This window comes from Muscardinus avellanarius (assembly GCF_963383645.1).
Source record: "Muscardinus avellanarius genome assembly, chromosome: 18".
NCBI lineage: Eukaryota > Metazoa > Chordata > Mammalia > Rodentia > Gliridae > Muscardinus > Muscardinus avellanarius.
The window spans coordinates 11,534,113-11,554,879 of record NC_137804.1 but is presented as its reverse complement, the minus strand read 5'-3'; the positions used below and the strand labels follow the sequence as shown (position 1 = coordinate 11,554,879).

The window sequence follows — 20,767 nt, the reverse complement described above, 5'->3', positions numbered from 1 at the left end:
CAAAGCAATAGTATGATAATGAAAAGTGTATAGTGGTGAGAATATCGTCTGTAACGGACTCTTAAGGTACAATTAAATACAGAAAATCAGAAGAATAATTAATCGAGAGCAATGCACTTGTCAGTGAGTGATTAGCTTTAATGTGTCCTTATTGGTGCCACAATGAAGAACATCTGGCCGTTTATTCTGGGTGAACATTGCCTCACCATCACATGTTCAAAGGGTTGGCACTAGGTACAGATACTCTGCATTAAGTATGTATTCACTGTGGGGGCCTCCCCTTAAATACTATGGGTATGATCTAATTTTAAATACAAAGATTCATAGCCATAGGACTGTCTGTCTATCTATCCATCCATCTCTCCATCTTTCTCTCTCTTTCTTTCTTTCTTTCTTTCTTTCTTTCTTTCTTTCTTTCTTTCTTTCTTTCTTTCTTTCTTGGTGGTACTGGGGTTCCCGGAAGCCCTTCTACCTCCGGGCTACACTCCCAGACCTAGTTTTACATTTTTATTTGGAAACAGGGTCTCCTCAGCCAGTGCGCGCGGCTGGCTTCGAACCTGCGCCATCCTCCTGTCTCTGCCTCCCAAGCGCGGGGATCACAAGCGTGCACCACCATGCCCTGCTCTTTCTCGCTCTCTCTCTTTCTTTCTCTCTTCCTTTCTTCCTTTCCATTGTTCATTAGTTATCATGTTTCTGTTTTTACTTTTTATTGGTACATTACAGTCTCATAAGTAAATCATAGTGATGGTCATATCCAAGCACACAGTACTTGGCAGCTTTCTCCAGCTTCGTCCCCAGTTCAGGATCCTGAGATTGACATCCGTACTCTCACGCATATACATAGCATCAATGAAAATGATTCCTTCATTGATTCCCCTCTCCCCGCTCCTTCCCCTAGACCACCTCTACTGGAGTTGATCTCCCCTTATCTAAAGTCCCACTGGCATCTGAATTAATCCCTAGCTTCCCTGTATGTATGAGATAACACATGGGTATTTCAAGAAAGAATGAAAACAGGGCTTGAGGTCCTGAGAGTAGAGGTATCGCATATCAAGAGCATCATGTGGGGAGTTAGAGACTTATATCTATGTGCCTTAGAAGAATCCATAAGAAGATATTTTTACCCAGTGTGTGTGGGATCAACTGAATTTTTCTTGCATTTTTCCCTTGACCTGTGACCTTCCTGAGTGGCAAAATCTAAACACAGGCCACAGGAGTGTTCTTTGTCATGTAAAATACCCCCTGGAAAGAAAGGAATGTCCTCAGGGGATTGTGTACACCTGCAGTCATGGAAGAAATGAGACAAATAACTACAAATGCCCTGATTTGGGGCAGTATTTCACACACTTTGCAGTCTACTCTTTCTTGCTGATATTTTATAGCATCTAATTACTGCGTCAGCCTGAATTTTCTGACCACTAGGCAATCAAAAGATTATGCTTCACCCCCAGCAACTACTGTTTCTGAATATCTGCTATCAGCCTATCTTTAAGCTGGAATGGTTAGCACGTAGTCTTTGATTAGATTTTCTCACCTGCCCATTGAGAGAGTTACACATATTTTACATATAATTCTGAATGTTCTTTGTATAATTCAGAGCCTTGAAAGCCATTGATTTTCACAGAGGTAATTGAATTGCACCACTGATTTTCTTATTATGAATTATTTGTACATGCACTGGACAATGGGCGTCTCGCTACAGTTCCACAACTACTGATATTTTTTGGTGACAAAGAGCAGTTTTATCCAATATGCTTCTCAAAATTTAATACAGAGATATTGATGTATTGATTAAAATGCCTGTCTTTCTTCCACTTGGATACTTTGTTTTATGTGTTTTTGTAATTAAGCAAAAGAGGTTATTTTAGATTAAAGTTAGGTTTGATTTAATCTTTTCTTCTTTTTGTATGTGTGAGCATTAAAAAAGTGAAAATTACCTTCACCCAAATTCTTCTTTCCACACTACACAGCTCTGTCTATTTCTGCTCCTTGAAACTTCTGATTCTTTGAAATAGCTTCACTCTTGTATAACTTAATCACAGGAGTGTGTTTTTAAATGTTACAAAGCTCAGAAAGATTCCAAAGAGAGCTCATGACTGTCATTCCTTCATAGAAGAATCTCCCTGGCACATTCACACTTGAGTTCTTTGCATTCATTACTTATACCAATAGGAAAAACCTGGTAAGAGCTCGCAGCAGTTTGTGTACTATAAGAAATTGTTCCTTAGTAGTTTCAAGTTATTTTTTTCCTTTTGGCTGTCTTTGTGGCTTTCAAATAGTACAATTCCATAAAATATTCTCTAATAAAGACTTTAAAACTATCTCTCAATTTGGCCCTTGAGATGTTATAGCTCACTGTCTTGTGGGATGAAATAAAGTAAATGTGCTCAAAGTAACATATAAAAAGCAATGTTTCATTATTGGTAGGATATCTATTTGCCACTTTGTGGGAGATAGATTTGTGCCTAGATATACCTGCCTCTCCTACCATCCTAATTGCTCATTCTGATTTTAGGGGTGTGATATAAGGCATTTACTCATTGTCACAGATATTACCTTTATTATAATGGTGCATTATAATTATATGTAAAAGTGGGTCTCACTGTTACATATTTGTACATGCACGTAATATAATTTGATCCCGTTCATTTCTCAGTACCTCTACTTTTCCTTTCCTCTTCCCTCCTCCTGGTCTTCCTTCCTGCTGGTCTTTCTTTTATTTTCATGAGATCTGCCTCTCCTTTTTTTTCTTTTTCTCTTTAGCTTCCACATATGAGAGAAAACACATGACCCTTGACTTTCGAAATATTGCTTATTTTGCTTAACATAATGCTCTCCAGTCCCGTTTATTTTCCTGCAAATGACATAGCAATGCAGTTGTATTCAGCCATAAAAACGAATGAAATTACATATTTACTCATTTATTCATCCTCTCAAAATAACATTCATTAAGCCCTGTATGTAAGATCAGGGATATAACAAAAAATAAGATTGGCACTCTACCCTAGAAGAATACCACTTCAATATTGGGATAAGAAAACATACAATGCAGTACAGCATAATACAATAAGAGATAACATATCACATTTTATCATAGATACAATGCATAATCTAATGGGATCGCTAACAGAAATACACTGTTAGATCAGGATTGGGCAAGCAACTTTATATATAAAACTTTAATTTTTAGTCTTCATACATGAAAATAATAAAATCAACTTAATAGGTGAATATGAGAATTAAAAAAATCTATGTCGAATCATGTAGCAGGTGCTCAATTGATGGTATAATTCCATGTTTGTGTGTGTGTGTGTGTGTGTGCATGTCCGTGTATGTACACACTACTTGAAAAAGAAGAAAGACTTCACAGAGATGTCAGTTAAGCTGTAATAAGGAAGCTGAGGGTACAGGCAAAAACACCCTTAGAAGAGGTTAGAATGCGGCTCAGTGGCATCATGGCTACAGCAGCTGCACATTTGGTGGTCTTAACTACTACGGAGGCTCTAGGTGATGTCAGGATTTGCCAATCTGAGAGCTAATGTCTTCTCCAAGGAGCAAATACAAATCTGCTACAAAGATGTATTTTTCATTGCATTTTGCCTTCAGTTCATGTAGGATATACCATGACGTTATACTAGAGAATGCCTGAAAGAATTTTGTTGTAACGTCTTGAACTCCTTTAAAAAATAAATTTCCTTAGAAGTTGGTTCCAACGGTCGCTGGTGAACGTTCAGTTCCGTCATTTCCCGCCGGTGGTCCTTTACCTCTCTGTGAGGGGCCTAATGCTGACCCACATTTGAAACACTAGACAGTTGTGTAGCCTCTTGACTGGCCAGAGGACTGACTTTAATCTGGAATTTTTCACTAGATGTAGAAGATTTTGCAGTCAAATGGGCCTGATTTGAAATCTGAGGAAAGTTTTGTTAAGAGCTCTATGACCTTGGACAAGTCACCTGTTATACCAAACTTTATATTTTAATCTTTGATTGTAATGTTAAACAGGATAACTCAAATGCAGATAAGTATTACATATTTTCTCTCATATGTGGAATCTAGGAAAACAAACAATGGTGACTCAATTAGAGAAGAGGATAGGGCTAAGGAGATGGGGGAGAGGAGAGGAAGGAAGGTATGGGAGGGTAGATATTATTAGAATATTTTATTTACATGTATTAGTAAGCCATAATAAAACTCATTATTCTATATAATTAAAATGTGCCAGTAAAGAAATCTAAAAAATAAAAATAATTATTAGGTAAATATGACAATTTGGAATAATATATCTAATGCATTCTTATATAACAGATGCTCAGTTGCTGGTACAAATGTGTGTGTGTGTGTGTGTGTGTGTGTGTGTGTGTGTGTATAAGTAATCCAACTATCTATTCTAATCTATAAAATGTCAGCTCCATGTAAATGACCCATTTATATAGGTCATTTATGATACATGTATAAATATACTGGTCCAATTTTTTAATATATGGGTCATATTTTATATATATGGGTCATATATGATAAGTCATATGTGATATATATATATGTATATATAAATATGTTTATACATATATATGAGTTATATAATATATATAATAATATAAGTTTACTATGCACAGATTCTATACGAGATATATTGGGAATAACCAGTATAGTATCTGCAACCCAGCTAAATGTCTGGTTGAAAATACAATTTTATGGGGAAAGATAATATAAAATAGTAAGAACTTTTATTTTTTTTTTTGTGTGTGTGTGTGATATTGGGGGTGGAACTCAGGGGCTTTCTACCTCCGGGCTATACTCCCAGACCTATTTTATACTGTATTTGGAAGCAGGGTTTCACTAAGTTGCTGAGAGCCTCACTAAGTAGCTGAGGCTGGCTTCAAACCTTTATGTTCCTCCTGTCTCAGTCTCCCAGCGCTAGGATTACAAGCGTGCACCACTACACCTGGCTAGTAAGAACTTTAAATGCAGTGCTAGGTGATTTTATACAGACTGTGGGCCCCGCCAGTATTTAGATGTGAGAAAAATACCTGGTGGTCAAGGACATCAGAAGATGCAGTGTATCTTTGAAAGGCCTGCATTAGTTAGAAAGAGATTAGAAAACATCATTGCCAAGGGCACAAACTCACAGTCTTCAGAGTCAGTCTACCTAGAAAGTCTGTTTTATTTTGGCTTTTACATTGTTGAAAAAAATTTCCAAACCAACTTTGAAAAATTGGGCTATTTTGCCTAAATATTAAGATTGCCTTCAAAAAAATTAGAAGCTCTGGAAACACGGGGATAGGGTTCTTTCACAGTAGCAATGGCAAAGCCCAGAGCAGGTGGCCCTTCTCATGGACCAGTGGTAATCTTCATCCTGTGCCCATTTCTGTACCTGATAGGCTTCTGCTGTGGGCACGTTTTCAGAGAGTTAGGAAGAGGAAGCTGGTGAGTTCACCTCTGCTGGGTCATTTGAGATGAACATTACACATCCCAGGGGAAATGTCTGATAGCTCTACTTGCAGGTCCAGGACTGAGGGGCGAGGGTGAAGGGGGATCTAAAGAAGAAAATATGTGAGTGAAACATGGAAAAGTTCAAAGCTGGTGAGGAAGGAGAGGTCCAGTGCAAGAGTTTTCATCCCAGGGTCCTCCGATCAGATCTTGTGTCCCATCCAGGCAAACAGAATCAGCAACTCTGGGCTCGCAGCCCCGGAGTTATAAAAATCCATCCAAATGATTTTGATGTACACCAGGTTCTGAGAATTATCAGCCTAATAGATCCTGTAGTACCAAAATACAAGTGGACTGAGAATTTGATTAAGATTTGATAGGCACATACTTTATAGAACCTGGAGAAGGAGAAGTTTTGAAAACAAAGAAAAATGCATATTCTTAAAAAAAATCTTTTATTGGTGCATTGTAGTCAAGCATCTTAATGAAGTACAAGGTGGTAGAAACATACATGCACACGGAACCCAATTAATCCTTACCCAATTCCTGCCCCATTTCCTACCCCTCCTTTCTTCTCATATTTAGCTTAGTAATTGACTTTGATATGTTTGTTAATGTACATCATGAACTTTAGAGAATTTCCCTCTTAGAGTAAATAAATAGATACACACATATATACATATATATTTATCTATGTAGATACATATCTATATCTTTATTAGATATCAAAATCAAGATTGCCTTCAAATCAAAGTAGGCACTCTGGAATCTATCTTTCCATCTATCTAGATACCAGGTCAATGTAATATGTAGAACCCAAGAGAGAGTTTCTGTAGGAAGGTATTCAAGGAGATCCAGTGGTGGTGAGAAGCCCAGGACAATGATAACTGATTGTTTTATTTATTAAGAAGTTACTGGCTACTTTTCAAAGCATAGGTCCAGCAGAGAGAGTCCTATATTTAGAAATGAAACAGAAATTAAATGGTGGAAAGAAAGAGGTGATAGAAAGGAAACATCACACGTGAAAAACTTATTCAAGACAAGTCTAACAATAGAATGGATGAAACTTAGAATAAATGGAAAGAAAGGATTAGTGTAAGTAAAGCAGTCATTCAGAAAAGTCTGAGAGCACAGAGAAAAGCCTGATGGTGTCCAAATGTGTAGAAGACCAGGGTTTTAAAATTTGTTTGCTTAGTCTCGCTTGTTTTTGTTGCATTTTGGTGCTGAGTATTGAACCCAGGGACATTCTTCTCCCAGACCCATTTTATTGTTTTTTAATTTGAAACAGGGTCTTGCCAAGTTGCTGAGGGTCCCCCTAAGTTTCTGAGTATATCCTCAAACCTGCAGTTATCCTGTCTCAGCTTCCTAAATACTGAAAGTATAGGCACGGGCCACCCTGTCCCTTGGATTTGTAAATGTTTAAGGGCAGGCAAAAAGGCAAGAGCACTGTGTCAAAAGTACACATTTCTGAATGATAGAGGTGATGCAAAAAGAAACAGGGCATAGTCATCACAGGACTGAATCCTGATTGGGGGAAAGAGAGAGAGAGAGAGAGAGAGAGAGAGAGAGAGGAGAGAGGAGAGAGGAGAGAGGAGAGAGGAGAGAGGAGAGAGGAGAGAGGAGAGAGGAGAGAGGAGAGAGGAGAGAGGAGAGAGGAGAGAGGAGAGAGGAGAGAGGAGAGAGGAGAGAGGAGAGAGGAGAGAGGAGAGAGGAGAGAGGAGAGAGGAGAGAGGAGAGAGGAGAGAGGAGAGAGGAGAGAGAGGCAGTGTCTTTTGCTTTGAGATAGAAAGGAGGGCTGGTTCATAGAGCTGAGAGGCAGCTCATAGAAGTGTTAGCAGAGCCGGGTGTGGTGGCTCATGTTTGGAATCTCTTCATTTGGGAGGCTGAGACCAGAGGATCATGGTTCGCGGACAGCCTCAGCCCTCTGTAACTTAGTGAGACCCTGTTTCAAAAAATAAAGAATAAAAATAGGGCAGGGGCTGTAGCTTGGAGGTCAAATGCCCCTAGGTTCCATCCCCAGACCCACAAAAAAATAAATAAATAAAATTTAAAAAGATTAAAAAGTAGTGCTGGGGGTGTAGCTTGGAGGTCGAATGTCCCTGGGTTCCATCCCCAGATCCACAAAAAATAAAATAAAATAGATTAAAAAGTAGGGCTGGGGGTGTAGCTTGGAGGTAGAATGCCCCTGGGTTCCATTCCCAGTACTGCATAAAAGAAAAAAAAGAAATAAAAAAAGAAGTATGGACAGAACTTGAAAGCTGAAGCCAGGCTTCCGAGAGAGACTCGATATGGCTTTTTCTACTTCCTGCTCATGTAACCTTGAGAAGGTCACTAAAGACATCCCTGGCTGAGTGTCCTTGTCTTTCAGTGTAGCTCTAGGCACACCCTACCTCATGGAGTTTCTGTGATGAATATGACTTGATATATGCAGAGCAGTTGGAACAGCTGGCCCAGGGGAAGTGTGAGAAAAGTGGGTGCCAATGGAATGAATTGGAGCGGTTGTTAGGCTTGAAATAGAGACGCAGGGATTCCTGACAGGCATTTAAAGCATCCGGAATGTAAACGCCACTTACAGAAGACCTTGGGAACTGATACAACAAGATTGGGCTTTGGCAAAACAAAATGGCCCAGGGGAGTGTAGGACTGTTCAAAATCTTCCATGCAGGAATGAATGAGGAGTGGACAGAGATGAGGACCAAGACTGAGGAGTGCCGGGGACAAGTGGTGGTCAGCCAGGTACAGTGATTTTCTTGGCTGATGGCCAGGAAAGGAGGAAATAGAGACTAGAGTTGAACTGGGTAATTAATATAGAGTTATAGACAGCAGGGGAGGGTTGGGAGGCAAACACATCTCGGGGATAGCGCAGATGCTAAAGTGGCCAAGCCAGAGAGGAGGCTGGGCTAGAAACCAGGTTCTGCCAGGAGCCTGAGCCAGTGGAGAGCAGACTGAAAATTGATGTGGTGTATCCATGTGACACCATGATAAGTCAAAACATGCGCTACCTCAGGATGCTTCCCTGAACATCGAATTGGCTCCATCAAATGGCCAAGGGATATTGATACCTGACCATTTTCTATGCTATACGGTGAATATACAGGTGATAATGCAAAGTTAGTAATAGAATAGAAGCAATTTCATATATTATATATTTTGCGAGGAGTTTTAACTCAAGATGTGTGTGTGTGTGTGTGTGTGTGTGTGTGTGTGTGTGTGTGTTTTCCTGGGGATTGAACTCATGGGCATTCTGCCACTGAGCTACATCTGTGGTCCTATCTTATTTTTTTATTTTGGAAGCAGGGTCTCACTAGGTTGCTGAGGCTGTCCTCAAACTTGCAATCCTCCTATCTCAGCCTTCCAAGTACTAGGATTACAGGCATGCACCACCATCCTAGGCTCGAGCTATTTTTTATTTAATGTTTATAACCAGTATAAAAATTAGGGCATATTAATCACATTATACCCATGGATTATACCCACATTATACCCATGGATAAACAGGCTGAGGGTGAGTATGTTTTCCCAGGTCATATTGGGTGTTAGAACTTAGATCAAGTCTGGTATCTGATTCTAAAGTCCTTTGTCTTTTGACATTAGTTGACCAGATATGAAACAATACTAAATGTGCTAAAACGTGCTGTGATCCCTTGCAGAATTATACCCAGGTGGATGTGATCTCTATCCATCTTTGCATGGAAATATCTTTACAACAATCTTTTTCCAAGATGGCGGGCTATCTAGCCCAGCTATGTAACCCAAATACATAACTTTCAAGTACAGCCTGAGAGTGACTAACTGTAAGATCTAGCAATTTAGTGATTTTTCTTTTGCATTAAGAAATTGGAAATAGGCACTTTATGCTTGCTACATCTGTTCCAGGTTTATATACATTTCTGATTAAAGAGCCTGTAAAGACACTAACCAGTAACAAATCATTATCTGTTGCCAGATATCTCGCTAGATTAGCACTCTGATTCCTCTAAACTATTAGTTATCAATTAGTTGTTTTATTTTATTTATTTCTGGTTTTATACTGATTGTAAATTTACATAGAATCAGGATTCACTGTGATACATTCCCACACATTACGTAATTTGGTGGATTTTATTCCCAAGTGCCTTCCCCTTTCCTGCCCTTCTCTGCCCTACCCCCAGTCTCCCCTTCTTCTTTATTTCTGGTCTCCCATCTGTTTTCACAAGATCCTCTCTTTTCCCTATTTTTTTTAAATCAAGTTTCCACATATGAGAGAAAACATATGACCCTTGGCTTTCTGAATCTCATTTTCTTTAACAGGATGACATTCAATTCCATCACTTTTCTTGCACGTGATACCATTTTGTCCTTCTTTATGGCCAAGTAAACCTTGGTTGTGTGCACACACCGCCTTTTCTTTATCCATTTGCCTATTGATGGATACCTAGGCTGGTTCCAGGTTCTGTAACTTGGCTATTGTGAATTGTTGCTGCCATAAATATGAGTACGCATGTATCACTCTAGTATCCTGACTTAGTTATTCTGGATAGATACCCAAAAAAGTGGCTATCTATCACTAGGTCATAAGGTGGTTCCATTCCTAGTCTTTTGAAAAATATGTATACTATCAGCTAGTTGTTTTAGATGAAGAAATTCACATAGCTATTACCTATATTTTCTTTGGCTTCCTTTCTTAAAAGGTATCTGAAAGAGGATGGCAAGACAAGTTTACTTGAATTGCAAGTTGTCATTGTTTAGATAAATGATGAACATTATTAGCGAGAACTCTGGAAAACAAAACGAGCCTTTTTAAAAATCTGGGGTGTTATTTTAACAAAAGAAATGTTTGCAGTTTTGAAAGTGGCTCCTGATGTCTGTAGCAAGCGCCTCGAATCTCTGGAGTTTGCAAATCAGACTTTGCACTTTGCGCTGATGTTTGGGAACTGTAGTTCTAAAAGCATCAGCAGCAGTATCAGACTCACCTGGGACCTTGTTAGAAAGGCACATTCTCCGGGCCCACTTCACATCTACTGAGTCAGAATTTCCAGGGACAGGCCCAGTGATCTGCGTTAACAAGTCCTCTAAGACACCCTGGTGCACATTAAAGTCTGAGAAGCATTTTTCTTAGAGTAGGTCAAATCTTGAAGTGAAGCAGTTCAGCCCCTAAGATTCTGGTGAACCTACTGGTAGCATGAAAATATAATTTGCTAAATAGCAGTACCCTAACCTGCCAAAAGAAACTTTTTTTTTTTTTTTTTTTTTTGGTGGTACTGGGGTTCCTAGAAGCCCTTCTACCTCCGGGCTACACTCCCAGACCTATTTTTTTTTTTTACATTTTTATTTTGGAAACAGGGTCTCCTAAGCCAGCGTGCGCGTCTGGCTTCGAACCTGCGCGATCCTCCTGTCTCTGCCTCCCAAGCGCGGGGATGACAAGCGTGCGCCACCACGCCTGGCCAGAAACGTTTTTTAAGAATTGCATTTTTTTTTTTTGTCTTTAAGATAAAGAGCATTTCTGATTGCCAAAGTATTGTCCCTTTGAAGCCAGGTGTGGTGGCACATGCTTGTAATCCCAGCATTCAGGAGGATCCATTCGTGGACAGCCTCAGTTACTTAGCAAAGCCCTTCACAACTCAATGAGACCCTGGTTCAAAAAAAAAAAAAAAAGATTAAAAAATAGGACTGGGGGTGTCACTCGGAGGAACAATGCCACTGGGTTCCATCTCCAGTACTGCAAAATAAAATAAATAAAATAAATTATTGTCCCTTTGAGCTGGGTGTGGTAATGCATGCTTGTGGTCGTAGTACTTGGGCAGCTGAGACAGTATGATCATAGGTTCATGGCTAGCCTCTGAAACTAACAAGATTCTCAGCAAAGTAGCGAGACCCTATCTCCAAGCAAAAAACATCAAAGAGGGATTGGAGTCATAGTTCAGAAGTAAAATATAAATGTTCCGGGGTTCAATTCCTAATACACACACACACACACACACACACACACACACACACACTAGCCCTTTTTCCAAACATTTCTTCTTCTAAGAACTTTTCTCCAATTCTTCTTTGTAGATACTCTCATTTTATGTTTTAACCAAGATGAATATTAAATTTGTATGATAGACTTGTGAAATTGACTTGATTGGATTCATTATTTAAGAGTTTGGTTATACCTTGTGGAAAAAGACTGTCCAGAACACAAAACCCAGGGCCAGTTTCCTGAGTAGTAGTCCTCTGCTCTGGGTGGTACTTGTGATATTTCTTAGCATCTCTTATCATACATAAATGCTAGATGGAGAAGAGGTTGAATATCCTAGTAATAGGCCAAGCACAGAATCATTGAGCAAAGCATTTAAAACTGGAGTATTAGCCGGACATGGTGGTGCACGCTTATAACCCCTGTGCTTGGGAGGCAGAGACAGGAGGATCACACAGGTTCAAAGCCAGCTGCGCTGGCTTAAGAGATCCTGTTTCCAAATTTAAAAAAGTTTAGCCGGGCGTGGTGGTGCACGCTTGTAATCCCCGTGCTTGGGAGGCGGAGACAGGAGGATTGAGCAGGTTTGAAGCCAGCCGTGCTGGCTTAAGAGACCCTGTTTCCAAATAAAAATATATAAAAAATAGGTCTGGGAGTGTAGCCAAGCGGTAAAAGGGCTTCCAGAAACCCCAGTACCACAATAATAATAATAATAATAATAATAATAATAATAATAATAATAATAATAATAAATAAAAATAAATAAATAAATAATAAATTAAAAAGTTTAAAAATAGGCCTGGGAGTGTATGCCCAAGGTAAAAGGGTTTCCAGGAACCCCAGTACCACCAAACAACAACAACAACAAAAAATAAATAAATAAAAGTGGAGTATGGCCCTGGAAGAAGAGATTATTTTGTCTATTTATCGGACCTGCCATAGCAAAGTAGCACAGTGGCTTAACCACCATTTATCTCCTGCTTTTTTTGGAGGCTGGAAGTCTGAGACTCAAGTATTGGCAGGATTGTATTTTCTGAGGCCTCTGGCTTTTAGATGGCTGTATCCTGCCTGGGTCTCCATGTATCTTCCCTTCCCGGCTGTCCCTGCACATGAGGATGCCAATTCCATCGGATTCATGCTCACTAAAATGACTTCATTGGTGGCACACACTTGTAAACCCAGTATCTGGAAGCCTGAGATGGGAGGATCACAGGTTCAAAATCAGCCTTAGCAACATAGTGAAACCCTGTTTTGAAAAGAAGACAGCTGGGCGTGGTGACACATGGTTGTAATCCCAGTATTTGGGAGGCTGAGACAGGAGAATTGTAATTTCGAAGCCAGCCTCAGCTACTTAGTAAGACGCTGTTTCCAAATAACATTTAAAATAGTTCTGGGAATGTAGCCTGGAGGTAGAAGGCCACTGGTTTCTATTCCCCGTAAAACACACACACACACACACACACACACACACACACACACCACAAAACAATAAATACAATAGAATAAAAAAGGCTGGGGGTATTGTTCAGAGGTAGAATGTCCTTGAGCGCAATCTCCAGTAGCAAAAAAGAAAAAAAAAAAGGAACAAAAGAAAGAGAGAGAGAGAGACAGAGAGAAAGAGAGAGAGACAGAGACAGAGACACAGAAGAGAGGGAGAGAGAGAGAAACAGAGAGGAAGGAAGGAAGGAAGGAAGGAAGGAAGGAAGGAAGGAAGGAAGGGGTCCTGCTTCCCAGTATAATTGCATTCTGATGAACTGGAAGTGAATATTTCAGCATGTTAATTTGAGAGGGAAGCACTTCAGCCATTATTGTGATGCAGGACCTTGACAATTCCTTGTAGACTGAAATTAGTTAATACTTCAGAGTATTTTCGGCTGTGGACTTGAGGATGAAAGCTAACTGATGTGGCCCATCAGAGGGAGAGCCCCACCACATTCCAGCGGGGTCCCCACAGCTACAGATCTGCTCCATTAGCATCACCGGATGTCTAAGAATGAATGAGCCATCGAGAGGTAGGCAAACAACCACATTTGCTAAAAGGATAATGTTTCATCCATTAAATAAATGTGATACCTTTTTCTAGTCTGGTATCAATATAGAAGGCATGTGAAGAATGAGTTAGCTGAGAGTTAATTGACTGCGGAGACTATTTTCAGTGTCTGCCTGTATTTTTTGAATTAATATACACAGTGGGTGATTCAGCATAGGGCTTAAAAATAAATTCTTTATAGAAATATTCCACCAATTTGATGTCTTCATAATTCATGAAGAGTAGACCCATAATAGCTCTTATTTTCTCTTCAACTTTGGAAAATAAAAGATGCCATTAGTTTAAATTAGGCTGGTATATGGAATAATCAAGTGTATCAACAAATATAGTTTGATTCAGATGCTGTTTAAGACTAAGAATAAATGCCAGAAAAGATCTGGCTATGTCTCTAAAAAATTAAATGCAAAACCTGTACTAACAAGTTAGGGTAAAAGTATTTCTTTCTCTCTCCCCTCCACCCCAGTCCCTCCCTCCGTGTGTGTGTGTGTGTGTGTGTGTGTGTGTGTGTGTGTGTGTGTGTGTGTTACTGGGGATTAATCCCAGGTATTCTATCTTTGAGGTACACCCCCAGTCCTTTTTTATATTTTGCTCTGAAGGACAATCTTGTTAGGTTGCTGAGAATCTATTGCTGAGGCTGCCGTCACCTCTGCAGTCCTCCTGTCTCAACCTCCCAAATACTGGAATTGCACACATAAGATACCACGCCTGGCTAGGGTAAAAGTATTTCATTTTATTTATTTATTTATTTTATTTTTTTGGTGGTACTAGGGTTCCTGGAAACCCTTCTACCTCCAGGCCTCAATCCCAGACCTATTTTATATTTTTACTTGGAAACAGGGTCTCTTAAGCCAGGGAAGCTGGCTTTGAACCAGCGGGATCCTCCTGTCTCCACCTCCCAAGCGAGGGGATTACAATACCACGCCCGCCTACAGGGTAAAAGCATTTTAAAGGAATGTTAGACAGCATATGAGTTTATAAAATTCAGTTATGAAGACTCAAAATATGAGTAGCTACTCTTTACAAATGTACTCTGAGAATATAAAGACCCGGATGTGTTTGGAGACTGAGCATCTTTGAATCTTGGAAATATGTAAATAGAATATGGATTTACATATTTAATGTCAAAAAGAATCTTAGCTATGCTGGGTTTGGTGGAACATATTTGCAACCAAAGTACTTGAGTGGATGAGACAGGAAGATCACAAGTTCCAGGACAACTTCATCAACATAATGAGTCTCTCAAGCTAGTGAGACCCTGATTCAAAACAAAAACATAAAATAGAGTTGGAGGTATAGCGTGGAGGTAGAATGCTCCTGGATTCCATGCTCAGTACAAGAAAAAGAAAGAAAGAAAGAAAAAATTAAGAGTCTGAGATATGTTACACCAGGAAAAAATGATGGTATAAAATGTTCATTTATTTTTTTCCCCAAGAAATTCAAACTTCTAAGAGAGTTGACCGTGGATAGTATTTTATCACCTCTTGCTGTAGGAAATGAAAGGATGGAGAAGTGAACTGGATTTGTCTGAAAGCTTCTGATGCCAGGAGCCGCCTGGGATCAGAGCTCAGACGTCCATTTCCAGGCTCCCCTCTTATTTGGTCACAGGTTTTCTCTCTAATGTCATATTTTCCTTTCCACCCATGGGTAGCAAAGCTGAGGACAGACTTTATGAGAGCTTTAGTCTTCTAAATCCTAGAAAAGGAGGAGAGTAAGTAAGCAAAGTAATACATGTTTCGTATTAACTTTTACATCAGAAATATTTTCCTTTTTTTTCATTCAGAGTGTATTAAGAATATGCTTTTCATCTGGACGGTAATTTTTACTCTATCAGGGCATGTAGACAAAAAACAACAGGGAAACAGTAAGAGAAACTTAATACAATTCTTCCCAGGTATCTCACATGGCTGAGTTTTGCTTTTAATAGTGGTTTGGGTTTGTTATTTAAAAAATAACCTCAACTTTATTTACCTACATCTGCTGTTGATTTTGCAGTTCATGAAGAATACAGAGCCAGTCATGCAGAAAGTACCTATTTGCCATTGTGAGAGTTCAGATATGAACTATATAGCCAGTGGCCCATTAAGTACCTTCTTGAGTTGTTCAAAGTATATTCTAGCTCTGGAATAACTGCCCATGCAGGATGCTTTGCCAAAGCCAAGGGGTGGGATTCCTATAGCTCCAGTCAGAGGAGAGCCTGGGCCCAGTGCTCAGAGCTGCGTTCAATTGTTTTGTGATTCTGAACTATTGGCGCGTGTCACCTAGAGTGTGTGCATGTGTGTGTGACTTCTCAATGTGTGCCTTTTCATGTATAATGTATTATAGCAATTTCTGGGACATAACATGATTTTCCTTTTTTATTCTTTTAGAGAAAATGTTGCTTGCTAAAATACTCTCAGATGCCTTCCATAGGAATACAAATGACTCTTTTTATTTTTTTGTAATACAGTGGTAGCCACTTTTGACACATACCGCTTGGAATTAAGTAGAGAATATTCTTGCAGTATTGATACGGTGGGACAATATGCATACCATAGGTCAAGAGTCCCTTTGTGAGGTGTAATTCACTGTAAAATATAATTTCAGTTTCATCTTTAAAAGATAGAGCTGAAGTTTACCTTTGAAGACACTTGTATTTCAAGAAGTGGCTTTAGAACTCACTTTTTATTTTCATAGTAGAATATTATGTGGAATACATCATTATACAGTCTTTTAAAATCTCTTGTATTTTAAAGATAGAAGTCCAAAACTTAAACATTTGGAAATAAATGACATTGATAATATAGCAATGCTTTATGTTTAAAATAAAATGTATTGTTCATAAAGTATTTTGACAGTTGCAAAAAAAAAAAAAAAGAAACCAATCAAGGATATTTTCTTAAGGAGTTCTATGCCTGATGTGTATAGTTCATTTTATTTCTCTGTTTTTTAATCTAAAATGTTTTAGTTTTAGAAATATTTCTTTTTACTCTGTTCATAAATTTTGAAAATTTGAATTTACCCGAAGAGCCCAAACTTAGTGAACCCTACATTCATTTTATTGGTATCATCTGTGAGTCATTGTCTGCTCACAAACAGACTGCTCAAATATATTATTTCACTTTTTATTTTCCAAAATGACAAATTCTTGCAATGAAGCAAAAATTTGAAAGAGAGTTGTGTATGTGTTTATTGTAAGATGAGAAAAAAATGTGTGTGTGTGGGGGGGGAGTAGTTGGAGTAATAAGTATATCTGGAACCAGGCATGAAGTACTAGGCACTTTGGTAACACTAAGCAAGCAAAAATGTTTTAAACATATGGAGTTATGTGAATAGTTACAGAGAGGACCTAGCTAGTGAAATCCCTCCCATTAAACACGGCAATACAAAATGCAAGTGTGAATTATCCTGTAGCAACTAAATTTACCCGCCAAACTTGTTAGTGGGAAACTTGGGCAGTCTAAGTAGTAATGTTTTAAGCTGTCATTGAGATGGAACCTTTATCCTCTTTTAATGTCTCATCTACCTCTGAGAATGCCAAGGACTGGCATTCCATAACAGAAAACAGGAAGAGCATAATTGGATGAAAAGCTCATGTTTAATGAGCACTTCCTCTACCAGTCACTATCGGCAGGTCACCCTATTAAGCTCTCACAGCAACTTCGTAAGGAAGACAATAGTTTCCCTATCGTCTATATTTATACATAGATTGACATCATTGCAAATAAATAATAACCTAAACCATTAGTTAAATGAGTGGATGTATATAGTATTATAGATGGCAGAATGGTGTAAATAATATGTATGACCAACCAACCTAATATATCCTGAGAAGATATACTGAATTGAGATTTGAGCCAGGGCACAGCGGGGCCACAGTATATTCTTTTGTCTCCTATACTACATTGCCTCTGGAGCCTAAGACCTGGATTCCCAAAGATGTGAAGGTTGGTTGAACCAGAAGACTTGATATAGGTAGCTTCTCATTTTTAAAGAAGAAAAAAAAAATGAGTCCTAGCAAGAGTCGAGGTTCGTGTGTTGGTGAGAGGAGAGCTGAGGTCGAATGAGAGAAGATCTGTCATATGAGATCACATTTAAACTTTTTTGTTTTATTTAGGATTTGTATATATATATATATGCAAGGGCATAGTCATGAGAGCAGGAACTCCAAGGACAGGAAAAGTTTTTTTTATAGACTTCAGGGTAGGGTGTCAGACATTTAAGTAATCATAGAAAGTATGTTTGGTTTTATTTTGTAAGGCTGACTTGAACTTAATCTTATATATTGGTCTAAACTAAGGTCAGTTTGAACTTAATCTTTGGCCTAAACTTTATCCTTAGGGAAAAAAAAATCTTTGTTGTTTGAGTCTTTTATAAGCCACTTTCCATCAGTTTTAGTTATAATGTTGATACATAAAATTTTAATTGCACATATTGATCCAAATAAACTTAAAATAATTTTTTGAAGAAGGAAATGCTATAAATATATCATGGGGGATCGATCTACGCCTTTGCAGATCCCCTGATCGAGCTTTCTTAAGATCTGCATGAGATGCTGTAGCATTCCCCCCTTTATTATTTTTTAATTTGAGAATTGGGTGGCGAGGCTGCTCAAAGATAAAACAGTAGGTAGGAGGAGTAAGAATGAGACACCAACCAAGGCTCATGCTTCTCCCAGGAATCCAGAGACTATGGCTTGCTCTGATCACAATTACATGCAACTGCTTTTGGGTTGCCAATGGTAGTCTGATAGGCTTATCGATGGAGGCACAACCCAGTGCTTATGTGGGCAAGTGCATTGCCAAGTATTACAGAAGAAAACGGGTGAAAAGGAGCTCACCCAGGTGTGAAATGAGAATTCAGAACTTGTTTTCTTAGTTTACTCATGCTCAATTGTGTTTCGAGGCTCAATAAAGTGTTTTAAATATTTTCACTGGGCTGCAATCACATGGGTATTTTTCTTTCTCTTTCTCTTTTTCAGGTATGGAAAAATTGTATCCACAAAGGCGATTCTTGACAAAAACACAAATCAATGCAAAGGTAGGTGTATAAGGGCATCTGTACACTCAACTCTTGCCTTTGCTGTTCAATTGATGGCTCGCCCACCCTACAGGTCCAGGCCCCAGCTGCAAAATGATCACACCATACAATATATGGCCAACCTATTTAATAATGCCAATGCTTTGATAAATTGTATTTCTGGTAGCATTGCTCATTAATTTTTTTCATTAACAAACAAAATGAAAATCACAAATCAGAACAAGTATCAAATTGCTTCGGCATAAAACTGAATTACCTCCTAACAACTTTGGGTTGTCTGCTTTGAATGATATTATCTCTGATGCAAATTGATTTCCTATATAAAAATGAGGAACACTGGGGAAAACTTTCCTCTGCAAAACATGTTTTAATTTCTCTGTTCTTTAAAGCTTTAGCAACATTGGTTGACTAGGAATGACTTTATTGATGGGCTTGTTGTATCTAAGCTTTGGCTAGAAATATTTCACAGCATTTCAGAGTTGGCATTTTATTTCGTCAGGTTTTTTTTTTCTCTCCTGGAAATATTTCTGAAGTCATTTGACTATATCTGGGGCTTATGTTTCTTAATGTCTGGAAATCTCATACACTTTTAAAGGTTGCATTAAATTATTTGCGAAATCTATATGGCCTCTCTTGCATGACTTAGCTCTTACTGGAAAATTGGAATGCTTCTTGTAACATATGTTATTTGTTGTTCTTAATCCAGTCTTTGTGATATTACTGAAAGCAAGAACTGCGCTACAGCCAAGATAATTCTCAAATGTGTCTCGATTTCACAGGCAAATAAAATATGCACAAGTTCGAGACAAGATGACTCATATGCCCCAGTTTATATATGTATCTCCTAACTGTATGAGTAACAGCCGTCACAACAGTTTAACAATAAACAACAACAACAAAAACATTTCATGTCTCCTTGAGACTCAGACATGCAGTAGCTACTAAAAGACAAAGGACTAGTAAGACATGGTGTCTGCCCCTCAATAATATAACGTCTTGTTGAAAAGGAGCCAAGGAACAAATCCTAATGTTCTTACTGGGATCAATATATTGCCCTGGTGTATGCAGTAGTAAAACAGAAATATCTTCAAAATACTGTTGGATAATGATGGGGAGAGTCTTTTCTGAAGAATGAAGTGTATAAAGACGAATAGAGAATGTATGGCCTGGGAAAGGCTGGTTCAGGAGAGCGAGTTCCAAATATAGTTGAGTAGACCCAGTTAGCTGGAATAGAAAACTGTGCTACTGATGGACTTTAGTAGGAATAGGTCAAGATTTTAGAGGCCTTTAAAATGCCATCTAGCATATTTTGAACTTAAATTCTACATATAACATGGGCCCCTTAATAATTTGGGGACAAACATAAACAAGTCCATTGTATTTTAGAGAATTTATTTTGGAAAAAAATGAGTGGAACTGAAAAGACCAAGGGAGAAAGTTAAGGCAAATATATAAATCATTAAGCCAGAGACCAAGGGGAAAATGAGGCTGGAGTCTTTATTGTCATGAGGGTAATGAAATGGGGATCACCAAGAGAGTTTTCAAAGGTAGACTTCTGTTATTTTCAATAATGATGAGAGAGAGAGGGATACAGAGAATGATGCTTGGGTTTTGAGTGCTCATGATTGAATAAGATAATTGTGCCACTTAGAGAGGTAAGAAGTCCAGAATCAGCAGCAGGAGGTTTGGGGGAAAGGCGATGAATTGAACATGCTGGTAGAAGCCCTGGCATAGCATCAATGAAGCAAAATCAAAGAGGAAGCTATAAGAAAGCTTAGAGCCACAGATGGTGACAGAAATCAATAGAGTAGACGAAACCATGGAGGAATAATCTGTAGGGGGGCAGGGCAGAGTGCATTAGGGTGGGCAACTGAAAATAGAATCTTGGAGAATGTGTAAGAGTAGAATGGGTTTGAAGAGGGATTTCTGTCTTCCGCAGCCTGTGGGAAGCCCGTGGAATATTAGAAGCATTAGAATACTCATTCTGATGTTCCCATACATGCCCGATCCATTTTCAAACTCTTTTGGGTAAAAATATTTATGGGAAAAAATAGAGAAAACTGAGGTCCCCAATTAGGTGGTCAATGACATTAAACACCAATCAGAAGTGATAATCTTCTCAGAGACGCAAAATTTTAAAAGCCGAGTTGATTCTATTACATGCCTGATAATCACAGTGGTAGATAGGAAGGGATCTTTCCCTTTGCTAAGTTTTATTCAACCATATAATCATTTCTTATATGATGCTAGAGGACAAAATATAACTTGTCCACCCTGAACAACTATACTTTTGTATAATGTCACAATTTGAAAGAAAATGATTTAACTAAAAGTTA

At 38.6% G+C, this 20,767-nt stretch overlaps 1 protein-coding gene across 5 annotated transcripts in view; it reads left to right on the top strand.

Moving 5' to 3' along the window:
* Positions 1 to 20,767, top strand: part of RBMS3 (RNA binding motif single stranded interacting protein 3) — a gene marked incomplete at its 3' end in the record, with an annotated part of 718,132 nt that overhangs the window by 208,661 nt on the left and 488,704 nt on the right. For all 5 annotated transcript variants that reach the window (XM_080714872.1, XM_080714869.1, XM_080714871.1 and 2 more), the window contains exon 3: positions 18,373 to 18,431. In XM_080714872.1, the coding sequence (XP_080570998.1) occupies positions 18,373 to 18,431 (59 nt within the window). The remainder of the gene's footprint in view (positions 1 to 18,372; positions 18,432 to 20,767) is intronic.